Source organism: Carassius carassius, chromosome 25, assembly GCF_963082965.1.
Source record: "Carassius carassius chromosome 25, fCarCar2.1, whole genome shotgun sequence".
Lineage (NCBI taxonomy): Eukaryota > Metazoa > Chordata > Actinopteri > Cypriniformes > Cyprinidae > Carassius > Carassius carassius.
This window is the reverse complement of record NC_081779.1, coordinates 13,525,429-13,548,117: the sequence shown is the minus strand read 5'-3', so window position 1 is coordinate 13,548,117 and position 22,689 is coordinate 13,525,429. Positions and strand designations below refer to the sequence as shown.

Sequence of the window (22,689 nt, the reverse complement as noted above, 5' to 3'; positions counted from 1 at the left end):
GTTTGATGAACCACGTTCAGAGCTGTTGTAAGATAGTGAATATACAGACTCTTAATCAGTTCACAATGGCAAGTTGTGATATGCTTGGTAGCCATAAATTTATTTAGCTTTGTATTATGGTTAATAACCTAATAGACAGTTTTTCAATATCTTGATTTGTTTGGGACAAATTCTGCTGTGGATGTTTTCATCATGCTGCGTTACGGTTTGTTTATATATGAAATATCTACTACAGTATAGAAAACAATCTTTACTGGTTGTAAAGTCATAAAAAGAATCTCTGTTATTGTATGATATTTATACACTCTAACCATCCACTCCTACAAGCTTGAAGGAAAAACTGCCACAGAGATCAAAACATTAGTCGTCTCGTTGAAAGGCTGGTGCGCACTTATGGGCATTTATTGATTGACCAGTAAAAAAGGTGTCTTAAGAGAAAAAATTTGGGCAAATTGTTTTGTTTGCTTTTTATTTCAATGCAATTCATATAATCTGTGTAGCTGTATGCACTGTTGCTTTTACAAAACAAAAAGTTTGCACAAATCCCTTTTTTTGGTTTCCATCAGCAGTTCACAATGAATTGACATTTTAACTGAGACTCATTACTGAGTTGTCAATTTCAAAAGGTCCACCCAAAATGAGTTGATATGGGGTTTCATGAAGGCTGATTGACAGCTCACTGATGCTGATGTGTTTATCAGACTGTTTGGGTCTTCCCCCGTGTTGCAGATCTTACAGGCCAAACCCCCCCCTGCCTTCATGATTGATCATTCAGTTACATCAGATAGGAAGAAAGACAGGAAGTCCATTAGGACTGAGAGCTGTTAATATGTAGGATAAGTTTCTTCCCTCAAATAAGAAATGAACAGTCTGTAATAGTTTTGCAAACATTTATGTGTATGTGTATATAGAAAGTAGAAACCAGTGTTGGCGAGTCCATATAACGTTAACAGTGTCAGTCGCCAGTTGGCGGGTGCAACTTTTACGAATTATAACAATGCAATGAAGTGAAAACAACAGCCAGTTTTTAAAGAAATTCTATGTTTCTGACATTAAGCGACTAAAACTATTTTTTTCTGAAGACAAAATCATCGTGAACATAGCTGTTCTGTCATAAGCGACAAGAGCAAATCAAATAATAGGATACAAACGGACTGATACGGTCAGAGCAGTGTGATGATACTGTCCTAATAACTTTTACCGGAGAAGATATTGCTGCTTCTTTTTGAAAGATTAACTTTTCTTTATTTTTTATAACCCGAGAATGCGGCGACACATACCTGGGGTTACGCCCCCTAAACACCGCAGTAAATTGTAGTTGTATAGTTTGAATAGCTGCGCGTTTGGCTGTACGCATGTGCTGAGCCGCTTCAGACAGCGTACAAGTAGCACTTCAACGGACTAAAACACACACAATTATGTCTTAAAACACGGTTTTGGCAAGTTACCTTGTAAACTTGGTCTTAAATGAGTTATAAAGACTTAATTGACCGTAAAGAGTTGGGAGAAAATCACACATGGGTCAGATCTGCGTCCTGTGCTATGGGTTTTAAAGAGACAACACTGATTTTAAAGTGAAACCTGCTGAAGTCTGTCATTGCTGTAAATCAACGAACAAAAAAAGAGAGAAATCCTTGGACTGTTCTAGACGCTGATTAACTTTTATAGCTTGAATAAAGATTAACCTGTATAGTTTATACATATGTAATATAGTTTATGTGAAGGCTGTTTTTTTAAAATCACTTAAATTAAAAGTTCTATATTTCAGAGTTTATTAAAGATAAGAAATAATGGCTTTCATTTTACATTTTACCATGTCACCGGCCATTGGCAGGTGTAGCAAAAAGTTAGTTTTAGGCCCTGTGTGTGTGTGTGTGTGTGTGTGTGTGTGTGTGTGTGTGTGTGTGTGTGTGTGTGTGTGTAAAACCCCCTCCCCCCACAGAATATACCCTCCTGTTTGACTAGCAATACAACAGTTTCCATAGGAACCTCTCATTGTGCTCAGTTTCTGTGGTAACGGCTGCAACTGTCCATTAGTTGTCTGCTAGTGTGACTGAGATTGATTGAGATTGTCTCAAACAGTGTTAGACAGATTCACGCGCCCTTCATAAACCTCGTAGCTCTCTCCAGTTTGTGTTTGAATGGAAGTCATGTTTCGCAGGCATCTCTAAGGAGGGGGCGGGAGCTGTGGATGAGGAGGATTTCATCAAAGCTTTCACAGACGTCCCTACGGTTCAGGTGAGACACACCTGAACTTAAATGAGAGAGGTGTTGCTCAAGTCCCTCAGGACCTAGTTACAAATCCACCCGTGGCTTTCATAACATTCAGGTTTGATCAAAGGCTTGGAATCGTTTGATCTAAAACGCGTCTCTCTCTCTTTACATAGATCTACTCCACACGAGACCTGGAGGATAATCTGAACAAGATCCGTGAGGTCCTGTCTGATGATAAACACGACTGGGACCATAGAACAAGCGCCGTGAGTACAACATACACAGATTAAGCACTCATGCAGGTCATAGCAACAGTGACCAAAGTAATATCGAAGATGGTGACTTCCTTAGAACTGAAAGTCTTATCACTTTCGGACATGACAAGAGTCAAATCTTCATTAACTGACAGCAGCTTTTATATTTATTAAGTCGCGTGTAGAACACAAAACTGTAACTGCATGTTAGCATGTATAACACGGGAGCGGCTGCGGTGGAGACTGGATCTAAAACGTTCAGATGACACACAACTCGTTTCTCAGTCATTGCAGCTACTGAAACCACACATGAAAACACGCAACACACGGTAAACAGCAGCAGAGCAGCTCTCTTTTGCACTGTACGACTTGACAGACAACCAGTTTTCCAGTGCTGTTCCGTTCACACACCGCGTGTTTTCAAAGAAAATTTACGGGTGAGAGTTTGCTTACAAAAATGTGGTTGTTACGCCTGAAAATAACCATACTGTGTGTGAACGTAACCGTATTAAGTACTCAAATACAGGACTGACAAACGTATTCTGTTGCTATGTGAAGTTGTGTGGATGCAGCATCACACAAAACCACATTTGCAGTTACTAATGCCATGGTTTTACAATTTAGCTTTTTTATAGTTATCCTATGAATTGATAATTTGAATTAAAATTATGGTTATGACAGTTACCGAGATAAAGGAAGTAGGGCTACACGATTATGACAAAAATCATAATTGTTGATTATTCCCTTGAAATGATAATTGCGTTTAATAATAACGATTATCACAATTTACATTGAATGATGTTTATACCATAGTTTGATGCCGTAGTTTTATATGAAAATAAACAAGCTGAAAACACTTGAACTGAAAAACTTTTAGTGCTTTTCTATAGTATTAAGCCTCAAATGTCAACTATACGTCAGATTGGTTTCTCCTTTAAATTATAAAAAAAAGTAAAAATATGAAATGTATTATAATGTTAATGCTAAAATTAAAATAATGGCGAAAACCCTTAAGATAACATGTCGAAAGAAAAAACGCATCTTAAGCATGCAGAATAACATAAGTGGACTTTGAACGATTAATATCCACTTAGAATGATTTCGTAATTGTGACATCCATAATTGTAATCACGATTAGAAATTCGATTAATTGTGCAGTCCTAAAAAGAAAGTCAGTTTGACTGGTCATGTGATCTCATGGTGGCCCACGTGAGAGGACCTGTTCTATGTAAAGAAAACTGTTTTCATTAGGTTACTGATTTGATTGGAGTCTCCATCTGTTTTTAATTGATTTATTTTTATTTAAAAGTTTTAAATGAGGAAAGAGTAAACCATTCTTCTTTCAAAATGTTTCTGCTCTCTGCTAACATCGCAATGAACCGGAAGTAGTGACAGATCTTTTGTTCCATATTGTGATGCACATCCAAGTGTAACGGATTATTACAAAAAATTTAGGATGGAGACTTGGTTCTATTCCATGGTTGTTGATTGGATTTTGAGATGTTGGCATTGCACTCAAAAATTCATGCAAGCTTGTAGTCGTTTGTGGAGGGGCGTGGGTTAAAGTGGAATAAATGATCAGAGAGGTTCTGTATGCATTACTAGAAGTTTATGAAATTTTGATAAGTCATTACTAAGCCAAAAAAATAAATTAAATAAGAAAAATATGCATGGATGAATTGTTAACAATAAAATCTATAATATGCATTCACAAAACAGTACATTTTTGTTTCGTGCATACTTAAAGGGTTGGTTCACCCAAAAATGAAAATTATGTCATTAATAACTCACCCTCATGTCGTTCCAAACCCGTGAGACCTCCATTTATCTTCGGAACACAGTTTAAGATATTTTAGATTTAGTCTGAGAGCTCTCAGTCCCTCCATTGAAGCTGTGTGTACGGTATACTGTCCATGTCCAGAAAGGTAAGAAAAACATCATCAAAGTAGTCCATGTGACATCAGAGGGTCAGTTAGAATATTTTGAAGCATCGAAAATACATTTTGGTCCAAAAATAACAAAAACTACGACTTTATTCAGCATTGTCTTCTCTTCCGTGTCTGTTGTGAGAGAGAGTTCAAAACAAAGCAGTTTGTCATATCCGGTTCGCGAACTAATCATTCGATGTAACCGGATCTTTTTGAACCAGTTCACTAAATCGAACTTAATCGTTTTAAACCAGATAACGAACAAAAAATTGACTCGTTTTCGAGTCAAGAACCATTTCCGTCAGACGCGTCTGATTTGAGAACCGAGGAGCTGATGATACTGCGCATGTGTTGTGTGATTCAGCATGAAGTAGACCAACACACAGAGCGTCTGAACCGAACTGATTCTTTTGGTGATTGATTCTGAACTGATTCTGTGCTAATATTGTGAGCCCAGGTAAACCGAAGACAATGTGTGAGACAATGATGAATAAAGGACCAAAATGTATTTTCGATGCTTCAGAATATTCTAACTGACCCTCTGATGTCACATGGACTACTTTGATGATGTTTTTCTTACCTTTCTGGACATGGACAGTATACCATACACACAGCTTCAATGGAGGGACTGAGAGCTCTCGGACTAAATCTAAAATATCTTAAACTGTTTTCCAAAGATAAACAGAGGTCTTACGGGTTTGGAACAACATGAGGGTAAGTTATTAATGACATAATTTTCATTTTTGTGTGAACTAACGCTTTAAGCTCATCGAAATTGTCTAAATATTCCATTTACAAGTAGCTGAATGTTTCCTGAGCAAATATTTGGTGAAATGTGGTATTTGGTGAGTTTCCCACAAGAATGCCAAAGTTCAAGAGGTGATGCCATTGGGATGCACCAGACCTAGAGTTTTCTTTATGACCATACATATGGTTTGTTTACACTTGATGTTTTAAACCTCTATTCAAAATTTTATGGAAATGTAAGGAGTTTCCTGGCTTTTATGTAGTTTTTGCCTTTCTGTTCATTGGTGACAAACCGTCTTTGATGTGGTCTTATTCTATCTTCCTCTCACTTCACAGCTAAAGAAAATCCGATCTCTGCTGGTTGCCGGAGCAGCAGACTATGATTGTTTCTACCAGCACCTGCGTCTGTTGGATGGCGCATTTAAGCTGTCGGCAAAAGACCTGCGTTCTCAGGTGGTGCGGGAGGCTTGCATCACAGTGGCGTGAGTGGCATATCGACATCTTAAACAATGTGAACTTGAATTTCTGGCACTAGAAGGTTGAATATGCATAGTATGCAGATTATTGATATCTGTTTTCCACCAGCCACTTAATTAAGTGCTGGAGACTAGGACCTGACATGCTTTTTGAGCAAAGCAATTTCCCATTTGTTTTTGCAGTTGCTTTTTGTTCATGTAAAGTATACCAATTTATTGTGTTATGCTGGTGTTTTTCCAGGCATCTTTCCACACTATTAGGTAATAAGTTTGATCATGGTGCAGAGGCCATTGTTCCAGTGCTCTTCAATCTTATCCCTAACTGTGCCAAAGTGATGTCCACATCTGGCATGGCAGCCATACGCATCATCATACGGGTGAGAAACAGTGGTTTAAGTTGTGTTTGACTGCACTGCACTGTGTCTGTGAATGTTTGACTATATGTTTTTGTATTTTCAGCACACTCATGTTCCACGTCTTATTCCTCTCATCACTGGTAACTGCACGTCAAAGTCTGTGGCCGTCCGGAGGTGAGACGTTAAAACTTCTTCAACACACTATAGCTGGGATAAAACAGAGTCTTCATTAGCAAAAGAGTTGGGAAGTTGGACTAATTTCCATGAATCAGTTCTTTCAACTGCCCATTTCATAACCGCTTTAGTTATTTGTTTGTTTACTCTATATGGGGACATGTTGTAAAATGTTTAGTAAAAAGAGAAAATAAATCATAATTGTAGCTCTATATTATTATGCACTGTAATATGAACTTATTCATGAAAATGAGTCTAACTTCCCAACTCTTGCTAATGAAGATTCATACTTGTCCAGAATTTAGTCTGCTGGTGCAGTCTTTAAGAGATGTAACTGGCTAAATAAAAAGCACATTACGATGTTTTTTAATTTTAGATTTCCAACAAATGAATATTGCATTCTTTATAAATATGCCGTATTTTTTGGACTATAAGTCGCACCTGAGTATAAGTCGCATCAGTCCAAAAATAGGTCATGACGAGGAAAAAAACATATATAAGTCGCACTAGACTATAAATCGCATTTATTGAGATCCAAGAACCAAGATAAAACATTACCGTCTACAGCCGCGAGAGGGCGCTCTGTTTTCAGTGTAGACTACAGACGCACTGAGCAGCATAGAGCGCCCTCTGGCGGCTGTAGACGGTAAAGTTTTCCCTTGGTTCATTTCTCCTGGTTCTTGTCAAATTAATTTTGATAAGTCGCACCTGACTATAAGTCGCAGGACCAGCCAAACTATGAAAAAAAGTGTGACTTATAGTCCGGAAAATACGGTATTGTAAATATAGAATATAGAAATATAGAAAATATAGAAATATCTCTCCCTGCCCTCCTGTGCCCTTGCCCATTTTCAGACATGAGTGAGCACATTCATTACTGAATTCTCTTTCTGTCCTTCAGGCGCTGTTATGAGTTCTTGGATCTTCTGCTGCAGGAATGGCAGACTCACTCTCTGGAGAGGTACCACCACAGCGCAGGCTAAATTACAGCTGCCTACTGGTGTTGAAAGGCCAAAACTGCACCATATAACTGCTCTTTCCTCTGTGTCTCAGGCAACTGGCTGTGTTGATAGACAGTATAAAGAAGGGAATCAAAGATCCAGACTCAGAGGCTCGAGTGGAGGCCAGGAAGTGAGTGCCTTTCTCAAATTACTTAATGTATTTTGTTGTGTCCTGTTGTTTTTTTTCTTACATTGCTCTCTCTCTCAGGGCATACTGGGGGTTGCGGGCTCATTTCCCTGGGGAGGCGGAGTCTCTGTATAACTCATTAGAATCATCCTATCAGAAGACACTTCAGTCGTATCTAAAGAGCTCGGGCAGTGCGGCGTCCCTGCCACAGTCAGATCGCTCGTCGTCCAGTTCACAAGAAAGCCTGAAGTAAGATTATCTCACTCACCCTCATCGAACTACACCAGAGACCCCAACTAAACAGTGAATTTAAATAAGAGCTCTGTTTCTTTTCCTCTCTTTTTCACAGTCGGCCGCTGTCAAAGTGGTCAGCTGCGCCAGGCAGAGGTGAGATCCTTAGAGTGTGTGTGTGTGTGTGTGTGTGTGTGTGTACACACACACATGTGTCTGAATATTGGGTAATTGATGCCTGTTATGTTCAGTGGCTTTCTAAAAATGTATTTGTATATAAAAATGTAATTATTGAATTGAGGACAAAGTCAAAGGTACAAGTTTTCCATACATAAAAAATCTAAAGGAATTTTCAAAATATAGATTGATATTTTAGTATTTATTGTAGTGAGAAAATGTTATATTAAAAAAAAAATATATATATATATATATATACATTACTTTTAGTTTCCACACTTTATGCTTAATTTAAATAAATGTTACATACAAATTTTGTTTGTGTGTTTGATATTTTAGTGCCTGCCAGTTCAAAATCATCAGGATCTCCAGGCTCTTTGCAGCGTTCCCGCAGTGATGTGGATGTCAACGCAGCCGCCGGTGCTAAAGCCAGACACGGTGGACAGGCTGGAGTGGCGGGCCGAGTCACAACAGGCTTGGCCACTGGATCATATGCATCTCTCGGTAGGAGCCAAATAAAGTTCATGCACAGTTTTACCAGGTTTTATGAACTCATGAATATGCAAAAGAGCTAATACATGTGAATACACAGGCTCTTCACTCTCTCCTACCACACACAATAGGAACATAGGTTAATTCTTCAAGGTTACGTGTGTGTGTCTGTGCGGTTGTTGATGTGTGGTATTCTGTTGTGAGTGTGTTTGTGTCTTTTATTCTAACTGGTTTGCTGTGCTCCTCTCTCTCTCTCTTTCTTTTCTTTGGCTTAAGATGATGCCTCTGATAAGGATGGTAAGATCATCTGCCGTTTGCTCATCCATTGTTCTTCATCTTCTCCATTTCTTACTTGCCCCCTACCCCCTTCTATTGGCCTTCCTTTCTGATCATGTAACTCACGCTTTCCTACTGTTCGTCTTTGAATCGTTGTTCAGGATTTTGGGGTGATTTATATGTGTGTCTCTGATCTGTATTGAATTATGCTATGGTAAAAAGTTGTTTGCTTTTCGTTGTTGTTGTTTCAGTGCTTTGTAGGTGTGATAGGGAACCTGATCCTCTCACACATAGTGGGTGGAGCTCTTTGTGTGTGTGATGTAGGGCTGTTGCCGTCTGTTGGTACCGTGTGGTATTGCATGACTCATCAGCCTTTCAGCTTGTGGTTGTGCCAAGTTGAATTGCTTCATTAAAAATCTCCCTTACTGATCAGATCAGATCCTCTTATTCTGTCTGTTCTGTCCCATCATCTTTGCTTTAACTCGATCATTAATATGTTCCCTCAATCACAGGATTGGCCCCCTTGGGTGATTGTGGAGGGCCAGTGATACACTCTGGAAATCATTTTCACTTATTAGCCATTTGTTGGTGTTTTTATGATTGACCCGAGGTCTTACAGCATGTTTGTTTTCCCCAGGGCGACTACGGACTAAGCAGACTTTATCAACTGCATCTAATGTAGGGAGCAGTCAGGTCGACTCCAGAGGGCGGACCAGATCAAAGATGGTGTCTCAGTCACAACGTAAGTGCCTCACACTGTATGTTCACACATTCTACGTCTACAGTGAAGTAGAAGAAATATAGTCAATAAATAATATATACTATTACTTACATGCATCTTAAGTTATCGTTTTACTCATGTATGAGACAATAAACACATCGTATTAACATAACACTGCTCTCATGTTAATTGAATGGTCTGTAAATGTCCAAAATATTGTACTGGCTGCAAACTCCCAAAAATGATCCATACACAAATTTTATACTGTCATTCCTATTATGCAGTACATTTTTTCAGGATTCTCCTATGCAAAATAGAAAAGAACCACACCTATTTGAAATAGAAAATCTTTTGCAACATTATAAATATTTTTACTGTCACTTTTGATAAGTGTATTGCATCCTTGCTGAGTAAAAGTAAATTATTTTTTTTTTTTAAAGACGTTAATTTAATACACGTATGGTAAGCATACATTGAAACATGACTGTGAACAGTCTTCACACCACGTGCCGTAACACACATTGTCAAATGCATGTGTGAGTGTGTACATAAAAGATTTTCAGGAGTCATCCTGCTCTAAGGATGTAACCCACAGCTCCTCCAACTGTCTCTGTGCCTCTAGGTTCCGACGATTCTGATTGCACACCAGGTACCCTCGTCTGACATGTGGGCGAGTGTGTTTAGTTCATGCAAACGTGTGTGAGCGTTTGTGAGCGAGCAAGTGTTTATATGTCTTGAGTGGCCTGCATGCTGTGTGGTCTTCACTTGGGTGTGATGGTATCAGTCCATTTTTGCCTGCAGGCGTGTAGAAACAAACTGTCAGACACATCAGTTTAGAGGTAGATGTTGTGCAGCCTGGGCTGCTTAAACATATTGAGAGTATTGATGGAACTAAAGCAGTGGCAAACACAGTAATGACGTTTTTTTATCTTTTGTGTGCCTTCATGGTGATGTTGTGGAGTCATATCAGTTGCAATGCTGTTGCAGGGCTTTTTGAGTCTATGTGTGCGTCTCATACTAATGTTTTCAGTTGCAGGCTGATGGTTTTATTCATTTGTACAATCTGTGCATCAAAACAACACATTGACTGCATGTTTTACCCCATAATGCATTTGTATTTGTTTAATATGCTGTTCCTCCTCCCACCCAATGGGTTTTTTGGACCCGCACGCTTCCTAATCCTCTCCCCTTATTGGCTCAGGATCACAGTCTGCTACCCCTGTTGGTGGTAAGATTTTCAGCATATTTCACCTGTCCCTCATTCACTTAGTCCAGTCAATCCCATCCTGCGGGCCTCCAACCTCTAGTCTTACATCTTCCCTTGTCCTGGTTCACTCTCTTCACTGCATGGAGGGTGTGTTGCTTGGATTACTTTGGATGGTGTTTTTTCCTCTCTCTTTCTTCAAACCTATGAATTTGTTAAACCTCAAATTAAGGCTGGGCGGTATGCCGGTATATATTGATTGATCGTTTGGTACAGATTCTGCTTCTGCTATGAATCTGCTACACAGCTTCCTGTGTATATATGTGGCACAATTTAAATAAAAAAACTTTGGTATTATGTAATGTGAAGCTGATTCATTTGTGTGTCATGAATTGTCTTGCCTTTTTGTTTGGTGTCCATCAAGGTAAATAAAATAAAACGTTCCTTTCCTTTCTTTTTGAAAGCTTTTAAGCCACTAAATTATTGAAAAATAGACTTTGTACATAGTTGTATTTCAATAAAAATATATTTGCTTGAATTTTCAGCAAATATAATTATTGTGTATTATAACCATTACACAAGATTTTAGTTCTATCGCCCACCCCTACTTTACACGTCACTGTGTGGGGAAATTTAAAGATTTTGTCACTGGTGTGTCAAAGTGCTGCGTGAGCATGTTCATTTGTGGTTGTGTAGAGTTTGTAGTCATAGAAACGTTTTCACTTGTTCACTAGGGATACCTCATTCTTCCCTTTTTGTCTCGAACACCCAATCAGAATCACAGCACTAGCACTTTTATGTCAAACTGTCATCTGTATCTGTGATTGTTATTGTTATGTAAATTATTGTTGTCTGGATCAACAAACAAAAATGTCATCATAGCTATGGGGATTAGTTTGTTGGTGATGTTTGAGTTTGGCAATAGTGGACAGTCTGTGTTTTGTGTTTTTTAATATATATAATACATCACCCTACTTATTAATGCCTTTATATGCAATCGGTAGGATGATGAACATTTTCAGAGGTCTGTCAGGCTCACAAAATGTCTGTCTTTTTTTTTTCTGTTTACAGCGGGTTCTCGCTCAGGTTCCCCAGGCCGGGTTTTGACCAGCACGGCTCTGAGCACTCTCAGTACAGGAGCTCAGCGTGTGAGTGCAGCACCAGGCTCCCACCGTCGCAGCCGGATCCCACGCAGTCAAGGCTGCAGTCGAGACTCCAGCCCCACGCGCCTGTCTGTTGGTAAGCACTGACTTCTATTTGTGATCTTCTATTGTGATGTTTTCTTTCTGATGAATAAAAGATCTTCATCAATGAGTGTCTATTGAATTTGTTGGGGCATAATATGCAAAAGTGTTGCAATTGTACATTGGCTGTGAAGACTGTGACTGTAGGCCTTCACATAAACGGGTGATTATCTTCTTACTAAAACTGAAACTTTTTCTTTCAATCAAAGCTCCTTCAAACATCAGCCACATCTACAATGGATCAAAAGGAGGTATGTTTTGTTTTGTTGTTTTTTTTCCTTGGTGTCCAACAGCCATCCCATATTGATAATCCATCTGCCTGTCTGAGCTGGTGCTGTCATCCTAATGGTGTTTCGTGCTGGAGGTTGTGCTTTGTTACGTGTAACACGCTGCTTTGGGAAAGCAGAACATGCCATCACATTAACCTGCTGGGTCTTCCCTTGTCTGCAGTGTTGTTACACCCCACAGCTTGGTGCTGCTCTTTGCAAAGTGAATGAATGAGTGAAGTCCATCTCATGAATGCAGATGAACATTGAACATTGGTTGAGAGACAGGATATAAAAGGAAGGATTTATACCTGCCACCTTGCATTAATTAACATTCACCCTTCAATTCTTAACCTTCTAATTGTTCTTCCCTTGTCAGTGAGTGTTTGCTCTTTTCTAATAAATTCCTTTAATGTGGAATTTGTACATGCACTCTAGAAATTAGTCAAAATATTAATGTTTTTTTTTTCATGCTCTCTTCCTTTTTTTTCTGTGAGGTTCCTCATGGCTTTGTATTGAGCCCTTTTTTGCTCTCCTCAAAAAGTTAATAAATCTATTGTCAATTTGGTGCTAAGAAAGATTTTATGTAATTTCCTTCTATATTTCTCCTACTTTGCCTGTCTGTTATACCTTTCATTATCTCTGTTCTTCTTTATCTGTTTTTTTTCTCTCTCTTCTCGTCTTGGAATGTTTTCTTGGGGGTGGGTCAGCAAGGGGTAGTCGTATACCACGGCCTAGTGTGAGTCAGGGCTGCAGTCGTGAGGCCAGCCGAGAGAGCAGCAGAGACACCAGCCCTGTGCGCTCCTTCACGCCGCTCGGTGAGTAACCACGGCAACCATTTCATCTACCAGGACCAATCAGCTTCAACTCAGCAGGGACCTAAAATTATTAGACAAAATCATGCCATGTTGAAAAGTGACACTTGTCCTCCTTCATTTCATTTGAAACTGGAAGTCAAACTTTTGCACATTATGCTCTTTGCTGGACTGTTTTGTGTGCATTTTTGCAGCTACCATACATGAATGTTTGTACAGTGAAACGCAACACTAACATTGTATTACAAATATTTTTTAGTTTGAAAATCCCACACATGGTTCAGCTTGGTCAGGAAGCAATTTTCTCCTGGCCTTGTTTTTATTTTTTTAGGCTTCATCATAAATGGTGAACATTGCTGATGGATGCTGTCAAAGGCTTCATCTTAGGTCTTTAAATACAGCACACCAGAGAAAAATTATCTTAAAGGAATGGTGTGTGTGTGTGTGTGTGTATTTATATACACATACACCATTCAGAAGTTCAAGGTTTATTTGTTATGAAAGACATTATTCCTTTTATTCAGCAAAAGTGACTGTACAGATTTGACAGTTGCATAACATTTATATTTCAAAGAAACACAAAAAATATATATATCATGGTTCCCACATAACATATAAACCTGTTTTAAACTGATGATAAGAAATGTTTGAGCAGAAAGTCAACATAAAAGAATGAATTCTAAAGGGTTTTGTGACAATAAAGATTACATTAATGCATGCTGAAAATTCACATTAAATAAATCACATTTTAAAATGTTTTTTTTAAACATTATTTTAAAGTATATAGTATTTCACAGAAGTGCTGTTTTTACTGTATTTTTGATCAGATAAATTCAGCCTTGATGAGAATTAGAATACTTCTTTAAAAAAGATTTTTTTTTATCCTTGTGTAAATATATGGGATTTAATGGGATTCAGACAGGAAATATTAGGAAATAGCCCTATTAGTCAACGTGAAATCAAAATGTATTGTATTGTAAAATGTATTTTTTATTCACTTGTTGAATACCCTGTTTTGCACAGAAAAGCCATAGTGAGAAAGAAAAAAAATTGTGAATGGCATTTATTGTTGACTTTACATGGGTACATAAGTATAAAGCAGTTTGACAATATTTCATTAATGGGGAAAAAAAGTCAAAGCTGTAGTGTGCCTAATTTGTGATTAAGAAATTTTAGGCCCGCTGTCAGTGAGATTTTTGAGTTTTAGGTATGACAAGGCTAGGTATATTCTTCTTTCAGAAGAAACTGTTTTTCTGGGGTGACCAGCTGAAAGGGTGAAAATATTCCTGCTGTTATGCAGGACACAAGCAGAACTGGACTAATACCCTTGAGTGTTGACACTTGAAGTGTGTGAAATGTGTGTGTCACAATGAGGCTTGTGTGGTTGGTGATGGCACACTCTCACATTACTGCTAATTGGGAGTTTCTCTGGTGAGCTTTAACACTGGCCTGGGTATTTACGCGTGTGTGCTTGTTTGCATTCTTGTGTGTGTGTTGCAGCATCCCGGCATTATTCGCGCTCAACTGGTGCTCTTCATGCCCCAGATGCCTTTGGGGCAGCAGGTGAACTGTCACCACAGCTGGCAAAGGACTCATAAAAAAAAAATTTCTTTGCCACTTTTTGAATATTCATCTCATTCTTCTGCTTGGTTCAATTTAGCCTCCATCAGACCTGCATGCTTTTAAGTTTAGTCTTCTTAATCGTTCCTCCCAATGCACTGATAACAACCGTATTCATGTAGATTTGTGTGGAACATCTTTCACAGTCACTTATGATTTTCTCTGAGTTTAACCCAAGTTTTTTTTTTTATATATATATATTTATTTATTTATTGGTTGTATGGGCATTTGTGGTTAATTTTCATTAATGTTTTCAGTGGTAATCAGTTGTTTTTTGGTTTTCAAGTGTTAATATCCTTATTATTGGTGAATTATTTTTATGTGATTTCTCAGTTTTGATAAGATAACTGCATGCCGTTTTAGGTGTTTTATTTTTCTTTGTGCGTGTGTATGTAAAATGTGTGATGTGTGTTGTAGGTTCTGGGTTGGGTATGTCTCAGTCCAGTCGTCTCTCATCTTCAGTTAGTGCCATGAGAGTGCTGAACACAGGATCAGACGTGGAGGAAGCCCTGGCAGATGCTCTGGTAAACATACAGAAACTCTCCTTACACCCCACTTACACACAAGTTTACATATCCTCTTTTATCAGACATTTAAGACAATTAAATGCCCAGAATCTAATGTTTAGACATTTTATAAAGATAAATCTCTATATACATTTATGTTTGTACATATATTGTCTTAAACTGATGATGAGAAATGTTTGAGCAGCAGAATAGAATGAATTCTAAAGGATTATGTGACCATGACGAATGCATTAATGTCTGCTGAATATTCACATTAAATAAATTACATTTTAAAATGTATTGAAATAGAAAACCATTATTTTAAATTGTGTAACAGTATTTCACATTAGTGCTGTTTTTTTCTGTATTTTTGATCAGATAAATTCAGCCTTGGTGAGAATAAGAATGCTTCTTTCAAAAATCCTACCGATCCTAAAATTTTGTGTAAATATATGGGATTTAATTGGATTGGGATTTAATATGGTGTAGGGATGGCAAAAGTGGAATGTCCATACCAGTTGTTTTTATTTAATTTTTTTATCTATAAACATTTTGCAAATGGTATGCAAACTTTTGGATACAACTGTTGGTAACACTTTATTTTAGGGTCTCTTAACTTACTAGTTGCTTATTAGCGTGCATATTGCTAGAATATTAGCCATTTATTAGTACTAATTAAGCACATATTAACATTAACAACTACCTTACTAACTATTAATAAGCAGCAAATTAGGAATTTATTGAGGGAAAAGGCATGGTTAATAGTGAATAAGTGTTCCCTTTTCTAAAGTGTTACCAAACTGTAATCACTAAATTAACATAACCATTGTATTGTGTGCTAAATGTCCTACATGTCTGTCTTTAACTCGTGCTTTAACCTTTGGCTTTATTAATGCTGCCAGCTATTAGGAGATATGCGGGGCAAGGTTAGTCTGTCTGGCTTTCTGCATTAAGCTGACATTAAACTTAAACGATCTTTCTTCAAGTTGTCTTAGTGTTTACTCTATACCTAATTGCTAATTTGAATCTCATTTGATGTTTTTCTGAGCAGAAGAAACCAGCTAGGCGTCGGTATGACACCTATGGGATGTACTCGGATGATGATGCAAATAGCGATGCCTCCAGTGCGTGTTCAGAGCGTTCGTACAGCTCCCGGAATGGCAGTATTCCAACATATATGCGGCAGACTGAAGATGTGGCTGAAGTGCTCAATCGCTGTGCCTCTGCCAACTGGTCTGAGAGAAAAGAGGGGCTGATGGGATTGCAGGCATTGCTGAAAAACCAGCGATCTCTCAGGTAACCCATTAAGGCACCAAATAAAGTGTAATTATAATTTTCACATTCCAGCTAAACTGGCAGATTCATGTTCAATGCAAGTATTTCAATTTATTCTTTCTATCTGTTTCAGCCGTGTTGAGCTGAAGAGGTTGTGTGAAATTTTTACCAGGATGTTTGCAGACCCACACAGCAAGGTACCCTCGCATGGCGCTTTCATACACTCTCCAGAACACACTTACACCCCACACACACACACACACACACACTTATGCAGTCATAAACCAGCATGAACTCTTGCGTCACACAAAACCGCTTGACTGTATCGGATTCTGCCTCACCCACAGCCCGAATTCTTGCCACAAACACACAGATCCATACTCTCAGGCATGTGCAGTGCACACTAACTCTGCAGATGAGGACCGTGGCTAATCGCATGGTTTGGTCTGACCGGATTTCTGATTTCAGACAGTTCACTCATCTTTTTTCAACCACTGCAATGCCAGCCCAAGCTTCCTCCGTAGCTTTCCTCCCTTTCTTGCTTGCACTCACGCATACACATACTGGGACTGTCACAATTCCCGAAAAATGTAAGAACATCTTCAGATCTAAATGTCATGCCAATCTTTGGCCATTAGGAAGAACATGAGAAAATGAGAATGCTCAAATTTCAGTATAGCCTTGTAGGATTTAACTATAAGCATTGATGTTTTAGGTATCTTTTCTATATACATTTTAATACTTCTTAAAATGAAAATTACTAAATTTATACAATAAAAAAGATTGTGGAACATCACGTTAAATGCATCATAAAATTTTGTAATCATAAACTATTGTGAGCCCAGTCCTACTTGCACACAGACTAACCCACGTTTGAGGTGTCTATCTTTCTCCACTCATAACGTTTTCCTGGAACCCCCTTCTGCCATTCTCTATCTTGTCGGGTAGACTGTAGCTCCGCCCCGTTTATCTGATCGCTGGGCTCATGGCCCGCCCCTCTTTCTGATTTGCAGCGTGATTCCAGAGGCTTCGGCACGGCAGAATCCGGTATCAGTTCTGCCTCTTTTAAGGTACAGAAGTCATTCTCACCCTCCTGTCCTCCAGCACAATCACATTCAACAGCCACTCGAGCCGTTCTTCAGGGGTCTGGAAAAACCTGGATCCTTTTATGTGGATAATTAAAAGTGTGGATATATAATTTACACATTTTTCATACCCTTTTTCCTCCCTTTTATATCTTCTTTAATGGTCTTGTTTTAATGGTGTGCCTGATTTCTCATATCTACTGTTTCAACTATTTCACAGAATAATTTCCATAAAGGGTTAGTTCATCATAAAATGAAAATTGTCATCATTTACTCACCCTCATGTTGTTCCAAACCCATTAGACATGTTCATCTTCGGAACACAAATAGATATTTTTAATGAAATCTGAGAGATTTCTGTCCCTCCTTTGAAAATCCGTTCACCCAAAACTCTGACGCTTCAAACTGAGCATTTTAAAGGGTTAGTTCAGCCAAAAATGAAAATTGTCATTAATGACTCATCCTCATGTTGTTCCAAACCCGTAAGACCTCTGTTCATCTGGAAGAGAAGACAATGCTGAATAAAGTCGTCATTTTTGTTCTTTTTGGACCAAAATGTATTTTCGATGCTTCAAAATATTCTAACTGACCCTCTGATGTCACATGGACTACTTTGATGATGTTTTTCTTACCTTTCTGGACATGGACAGTATACCGTACACACAGCTTCAATGGAGGGACTGAGAGCTCTCAGACTAAATCTAAAATATCTTAAACTGTGTCCCAAAGATAAACGGGATCTTACTGGTTTGGAACAACATGAGGGTAAGTTATTAATGACATAATTTAGATTTTTGGCTGAACTAACTCTTTAAGTCTTCTGAAGAGACATGATCACTTTATATTTATATAAAACGATCGGAACTATTCATAACAATATAACTTTTGAGGGTTTGAAACAATGTGAGGGTGAGTAAATAGTGACAGAATTTTCATTTTGAACTTGAATTTAATTTATAATTTAATATATTTATTAATTTTCATTTCGTTTCAAAAATGATCCTGCAAATGGTCAGTTGTTCATGTTTTTATGGACATTCACGAGTGTGTTTGTTTCTTTTCATGCCTTACCCTGTGGTGGAACTGTAGAGAGTAAGTTTGGTTGACCTGTGCAAATATTTTTTTGACTGCTTGTTTGTCTTTGTGCAATGCCTATATCCAGAAACTGTGAGATACTGCTCTAATAAATAGCTGGAAAGCATTTATTCCGTTTTTGGGACTGAGCACTAACAGGGCAATCTACTTTACTAATGTACTAATCCATAATAAAATAGTATGATGATAAAAGAAAATCTAATATGTTTTTGATCATGCTATTAATCTGTGGCTTTGCTGTCAACTAATCTAGAATATCTAAAAAGTGTCTATATTGTAAACATCAGTAATTTGGTTGTTGGATCTTTCACAATATTGGTTGTAATGTAACAATTAGCATGCCGTTTTATTTCTACGTTGTACTTGTTTTTGGGCAAATCTTCTGAAGTTCCCAAGTAGGTAAATAACTAAGCAGTGCTGTAATCACCGAAACAAACGGCAGAGTGAAACATAGTGGGCCATTTGGAAAAACTTTGATTCTCTTTCATTCAGACGAAAACAAATTTTTAAAATTAGATCACATAGAGAATTCTCAAATATTGTGTAACAGTTGATTTCTGCTTACTTTCAATTTGCCCATATGTCTGTATTTTATATTACTTTCCTACATTGCTATTAATTATATAGAGACAAGCATGCTGACCAAGTATCATTTGTGCAGTTTCGTTTGACTGCATATGAAAAGTGGGGTATCTTTACTAACTGATGCTATTCAGTTGGAAGCTCACATTAGAATTGATATAAAGTTTTTGGAATTTTATATATATTGCATATCACAGTTTTAGATGAAGCTGGCTGATGGTATTTGGCAGCGCTTAGACATTTTCCTACTGGGAGATAAAAACATTGCCCCATTTACTCTTAACAAATGAACAGCAAATGTCCTCTGACTGAATGAGATGAATGCATGCATCAAAACTGATTATTTTTGTGGTCGTGTTTTATTTTTTACTGATTTAACTGCTGTTGTATTTTACTGGGGGTGTTTGTCCAGGTGTTCAGCATGTTTTTGGAGACGCTGGTGGACTTCATTGTAGTTCATAAGGAGGATCTGCAGGACTGGCTCTTTGTGCTGCTCACACAACTGCTGAAGAAAATGGGAGCGGATCTGCTCGGCTCAGTACAAGCCAAAGTACAGAAAGCCCTAGACGTCACAAGGTATGTTATATGAAAAACTGGAAGCCATTATTTCTGCCTAGCTCTGATATCAAGTGTCCACAGATTTTGTTGCACAAGAATAATTTGTTTATTTCTTGTGTCTTTCTCCAGAGAATCTTTTCCGAATGATCTGCAGTTCACTATCCTAATGAGATTCACAGTTGACCAAACACAGATGCCCAACTTAAAAGTAAGTGCTTTTTTAGTGTCACTTTTTTATCGTCTCTCACTGTGTGGATGAGCGACTAAGATTGATAGTGTCATGCAACATGCTGCTATCAGAGAATGTAAGATTGTAGCAGGTCTTCCTTAAGTGCTTGTTTTGGAGTTTATACAGGATGTTACGGGCTGGGTCAGTGTACTCAGGTTATTGTTATCTCTCCATAAAATCTCATGCAAGCCTTTGGGCTTTGGCTTGCATAAGAATCTCCAACCTCTGCCTAATATTTTTTCCTGCACTGAATCTGAAGAGCCGTCATTTTAAATGTTGTTGCATTAATTCATTGGCAAATTTGTGAACAAATCACTCAATTGGTACCATTTTACAATACAAAAAAACGCACATTTGTGTTTTATTTATAGGGAGCCTTTAAACTATAGTATTATAGTTTTTATTAATATTTTAATTGGCTTTTATTTTTATATTTTCAGCCTTCAGTTAATTCAGTTTTAGTTTTAAAGCTTTACCTTATTTAATGCTTTAACTAACTTAGTTTCAAGTTAGTTGTCAAGGGAACAATTTTTATATTTATTCATATTTTGAATTGTTTTTTATCTTCAGTCTGATATGTTCATGTAATTGTTTATTAGTTTTTCTTTATGTATTTCTATTTAGTTTGAGTAATTTCAGTGCTTCAACTTTTGAAGCTATTTATTTCAGTTAGATCCTAAGGAATCTTTTAACAATTTCGTTTAGGTTTTTAATTTTGCTTTTCCATCTATTCTTTTATTTTATTTCAGCTTTATTTTAGTTCCCTAAAAAATAGTTTTAATTCAAAATTCAACACATCAAAAAATTCAAATCAACACTGTAGCTAGCTGACTTTACAGTGTTAGATGACGTCGAAGGTAGTCTAAATGTAAAATTAAAGGTGACATGAACAATTAAATTTACAATGTTGGCCAATATTTTTATAAAAAGAAAAAAAGATGTACCAAAAAATTCATATCTGAGATTTAGAGTTAAATTGTATTTTAACATGAAAATTATTATGTATTTGTGGTGTTGTCTTCGACTGCAGCAATAAAATCCTGTAGGAAACTCTTTCCTACACCAATCCCATAACCACATTTGCAAAGACCCACCTTCCCTCTAACCAAACCATCTCCCCTTCATCTGCCTCTCATTCAGCGTCTTTTTTCAGAAGTATCACTTAATACCGCATCCTGTCCAGTTTTCCCTCCTATGCCTCTATCCCTACTATCTGCATGACTGCCTGGGGCTCCCTTTCATTGATGTGCTCTCCCTCTTTCTCTCTGAAGCCGGGGAAAAGGCGCTGTTGCTGGTACGGGGGCGGGGCTATAGAATTGCTTCCCCTCAGAAAGCGACGGCATGCTTGTACACTGCAGGAAAATATCCAAGTGTGGCACCAAGCAGTACAGGTCAGTGAGAGACAGGGGAAGCAATTCTATAACGCGCAGCTCCCACAACTAAAATCCCAAATCCAGTTTCAGATGTAACAGACAGTAAGAGAAGCTACTCACTGAATCCTCTTCTGCATAAAAATAAAAGATAGATCCACAGATTTCCACCCATATTTTTATTTTGAAAATGCTTTAGTGGCAAGTTAGTGTGTGGTATTCAAAACAACATTTTCCCCTCTAGTCAACCTATAGAAGGGGGCTTTTTTGGTCTTAGTTATTACCTTAATTAGTCAGTTTTGATGGAAGCATGTTTTTTTAAAGGCATGATGTTCGAGAAAGTGGGACATCAGTGAAAGAGAGCAGGACACAACCTGCTGACAACACACATACTCTTGACACACAAGCTTTTTGTCTTTGAAACGCTTTGCTGAATCCATTCACACCCATCATGCTCACTCCATTTCCCCCTGCTGTCTTGCTTCTTTTCATGGATTTAAGAATAGCTGTGAATGTGTGACTTTGCGTGCTTGTCTGTAACTGATGGACTGCAGAGTTGATGGTGCTTTGATTCTGGCTGTGGAGAAGTTTGATTGAAGGAGGGTTTGTGATTGAGGTAAAATGTTCGAAGTAAAACTTCTGGAGTGAATGTTGCTGTTGTCTTGAATGACATTTAATATGCCTTAGTTGAGTTTATTGCACAGTTGTAATACAAGGATAATGTTTCAGGTGAAGGTGGCCATTTTGAAGTACATAGAAACACTGACCCTACAAATGGAGCCACAGGATTTTGTCAACTCGAGCGAAACCAGACTGGCAGTGTCGCGAATCATTACGTGGACCACCGAACCCAAGAGCTCTGATGTCAGAAAGGTACAAGACATTTGTGCTGATTACATGAATGATGTTTGAAACGCTATACAGCGTGAGCGGTGTGGATTAGTTTGAAGGTCTAATTGTGTTCTTTGATTGCAGGCAGCGCAGTCAGTGTTGATCTCGCTATTCCAGCTGAACACACCAGAGTTTACAATGCTTCTAGCTGCACTGCCTAAAACCTTTCAAGATGGAGCCACCAAATTGTTGCAGAACCACCTACGTAACACTGGCAACGCAGCCCAGGTGATAAACACATTACTAATGTAGTGATACACGTCCACCAAGAATTTTACATGGATTGCTCATAAACATGCTAAAGTAATGTAAAATGTTCCAGAAGTGTCATTGTCCTGTAAACATCTTTTTAAATGAATGCAAAGTGATTAAGCTATAAATATTAGTATTAATATTATTAAAATGATTATTAGATACTTAATGAATTATATAAATGTATTAAAATAAACATAAAATATTTTATTTTTCAGTGCTACAGTATTATTAAAGTTGATTTATTTTTTATAATTTAAATAATACAATATTTTGAATAATAATGTTGTTTTGTTTTTTGGTTTTTTTTGCATTGGACTTCAAAAATCTGATCAAATTTTTAATGCTAAAGATTGTGTTGCGTAAATGTTTATGAATCACTTCTGAACCACTTTTTCTGTCAGCACTAAAAAAAGTTTATTGCAGGCTCCAATGGGAAGCCCACTCACCCGACACACTCCAAGATCACCAGCCAGTTGGTCGAGCCCTTTAACCTCCCCTACCAACACATCACAAAACACAC

General features: G+C 37.8%; 1 protein-coding gene across 1 annotated transcript in view; it reads left to right on the top strand.

Annotated features, from left to right (window-relative positions):
* LOC132104245 (CLIP-associating protein 2-like) overlaps positions 1-22,689 on the top strand; it is a 52,603-nt gene that overhangs the window by 25,929 nt on the left and 3,985 nt on the right. Inside the window, 29 exon segments of the mRNA XM_059509566.1 lie at positions 2,162-2,238; positions 2,388-2,480; positions 5,480-5,625; positions 5,861-5,996; positions 6,079-6,149; positions 7,051-7,110; positions 7,203-7,280; positions 7,359-7,526; positions 7,627-7,664; positions 8,025-8,189; positions 8,454-8,474; positions 9,091-9,195; positions 9,797-9,823; positions 10,376-10,402; positions 11,450-11,617; positions 11,832-11,873; positions 12,599-12,706; positions 14,204-14,266; positions 14,741-14,847; positions 15,732-15,755; positions 15,881-16,125; positions 16,238-16,301; positions 17,118-17,174; positions 18,279-18,281; positions 19,279-19,442; positions 19,554-19,632; positions 21,753-21,896; positions 21,999-22,142; positions 22,593-22,687. Of these exon segments, the coding sequence (XP_059365549.1) occupies positions 2,162-2,238; positions 2,388-2,480; positions 5,480-5,625; positions 5,861-5,996; positions 6,079-6,149; positions 7,051-7,110; positions 7,203-7,280; positions 7,359-7,526; positions 7,627-7,664; positions 8,025-8,189; positions 8,454-8,474; positions 9,091-9,195; positions 9,797-9,823; positions 10,376-10,402; positions 11,450-11,617; positions 11,832-11,873; positions 12,599-12,706; positions 14,204-14,266; positions 14,741-14,847; positions 15,732-15,755; positions 15,881-16,125; positions 16,238-16,301; positions 17,118-17,174; positions 18,279-18,281; positions 19,279-19,442; positions 19,554-19,632; positions 21,753-21,896; positions 21,999-22,142; positions 22,593-22,687 (2,719 nt within the window).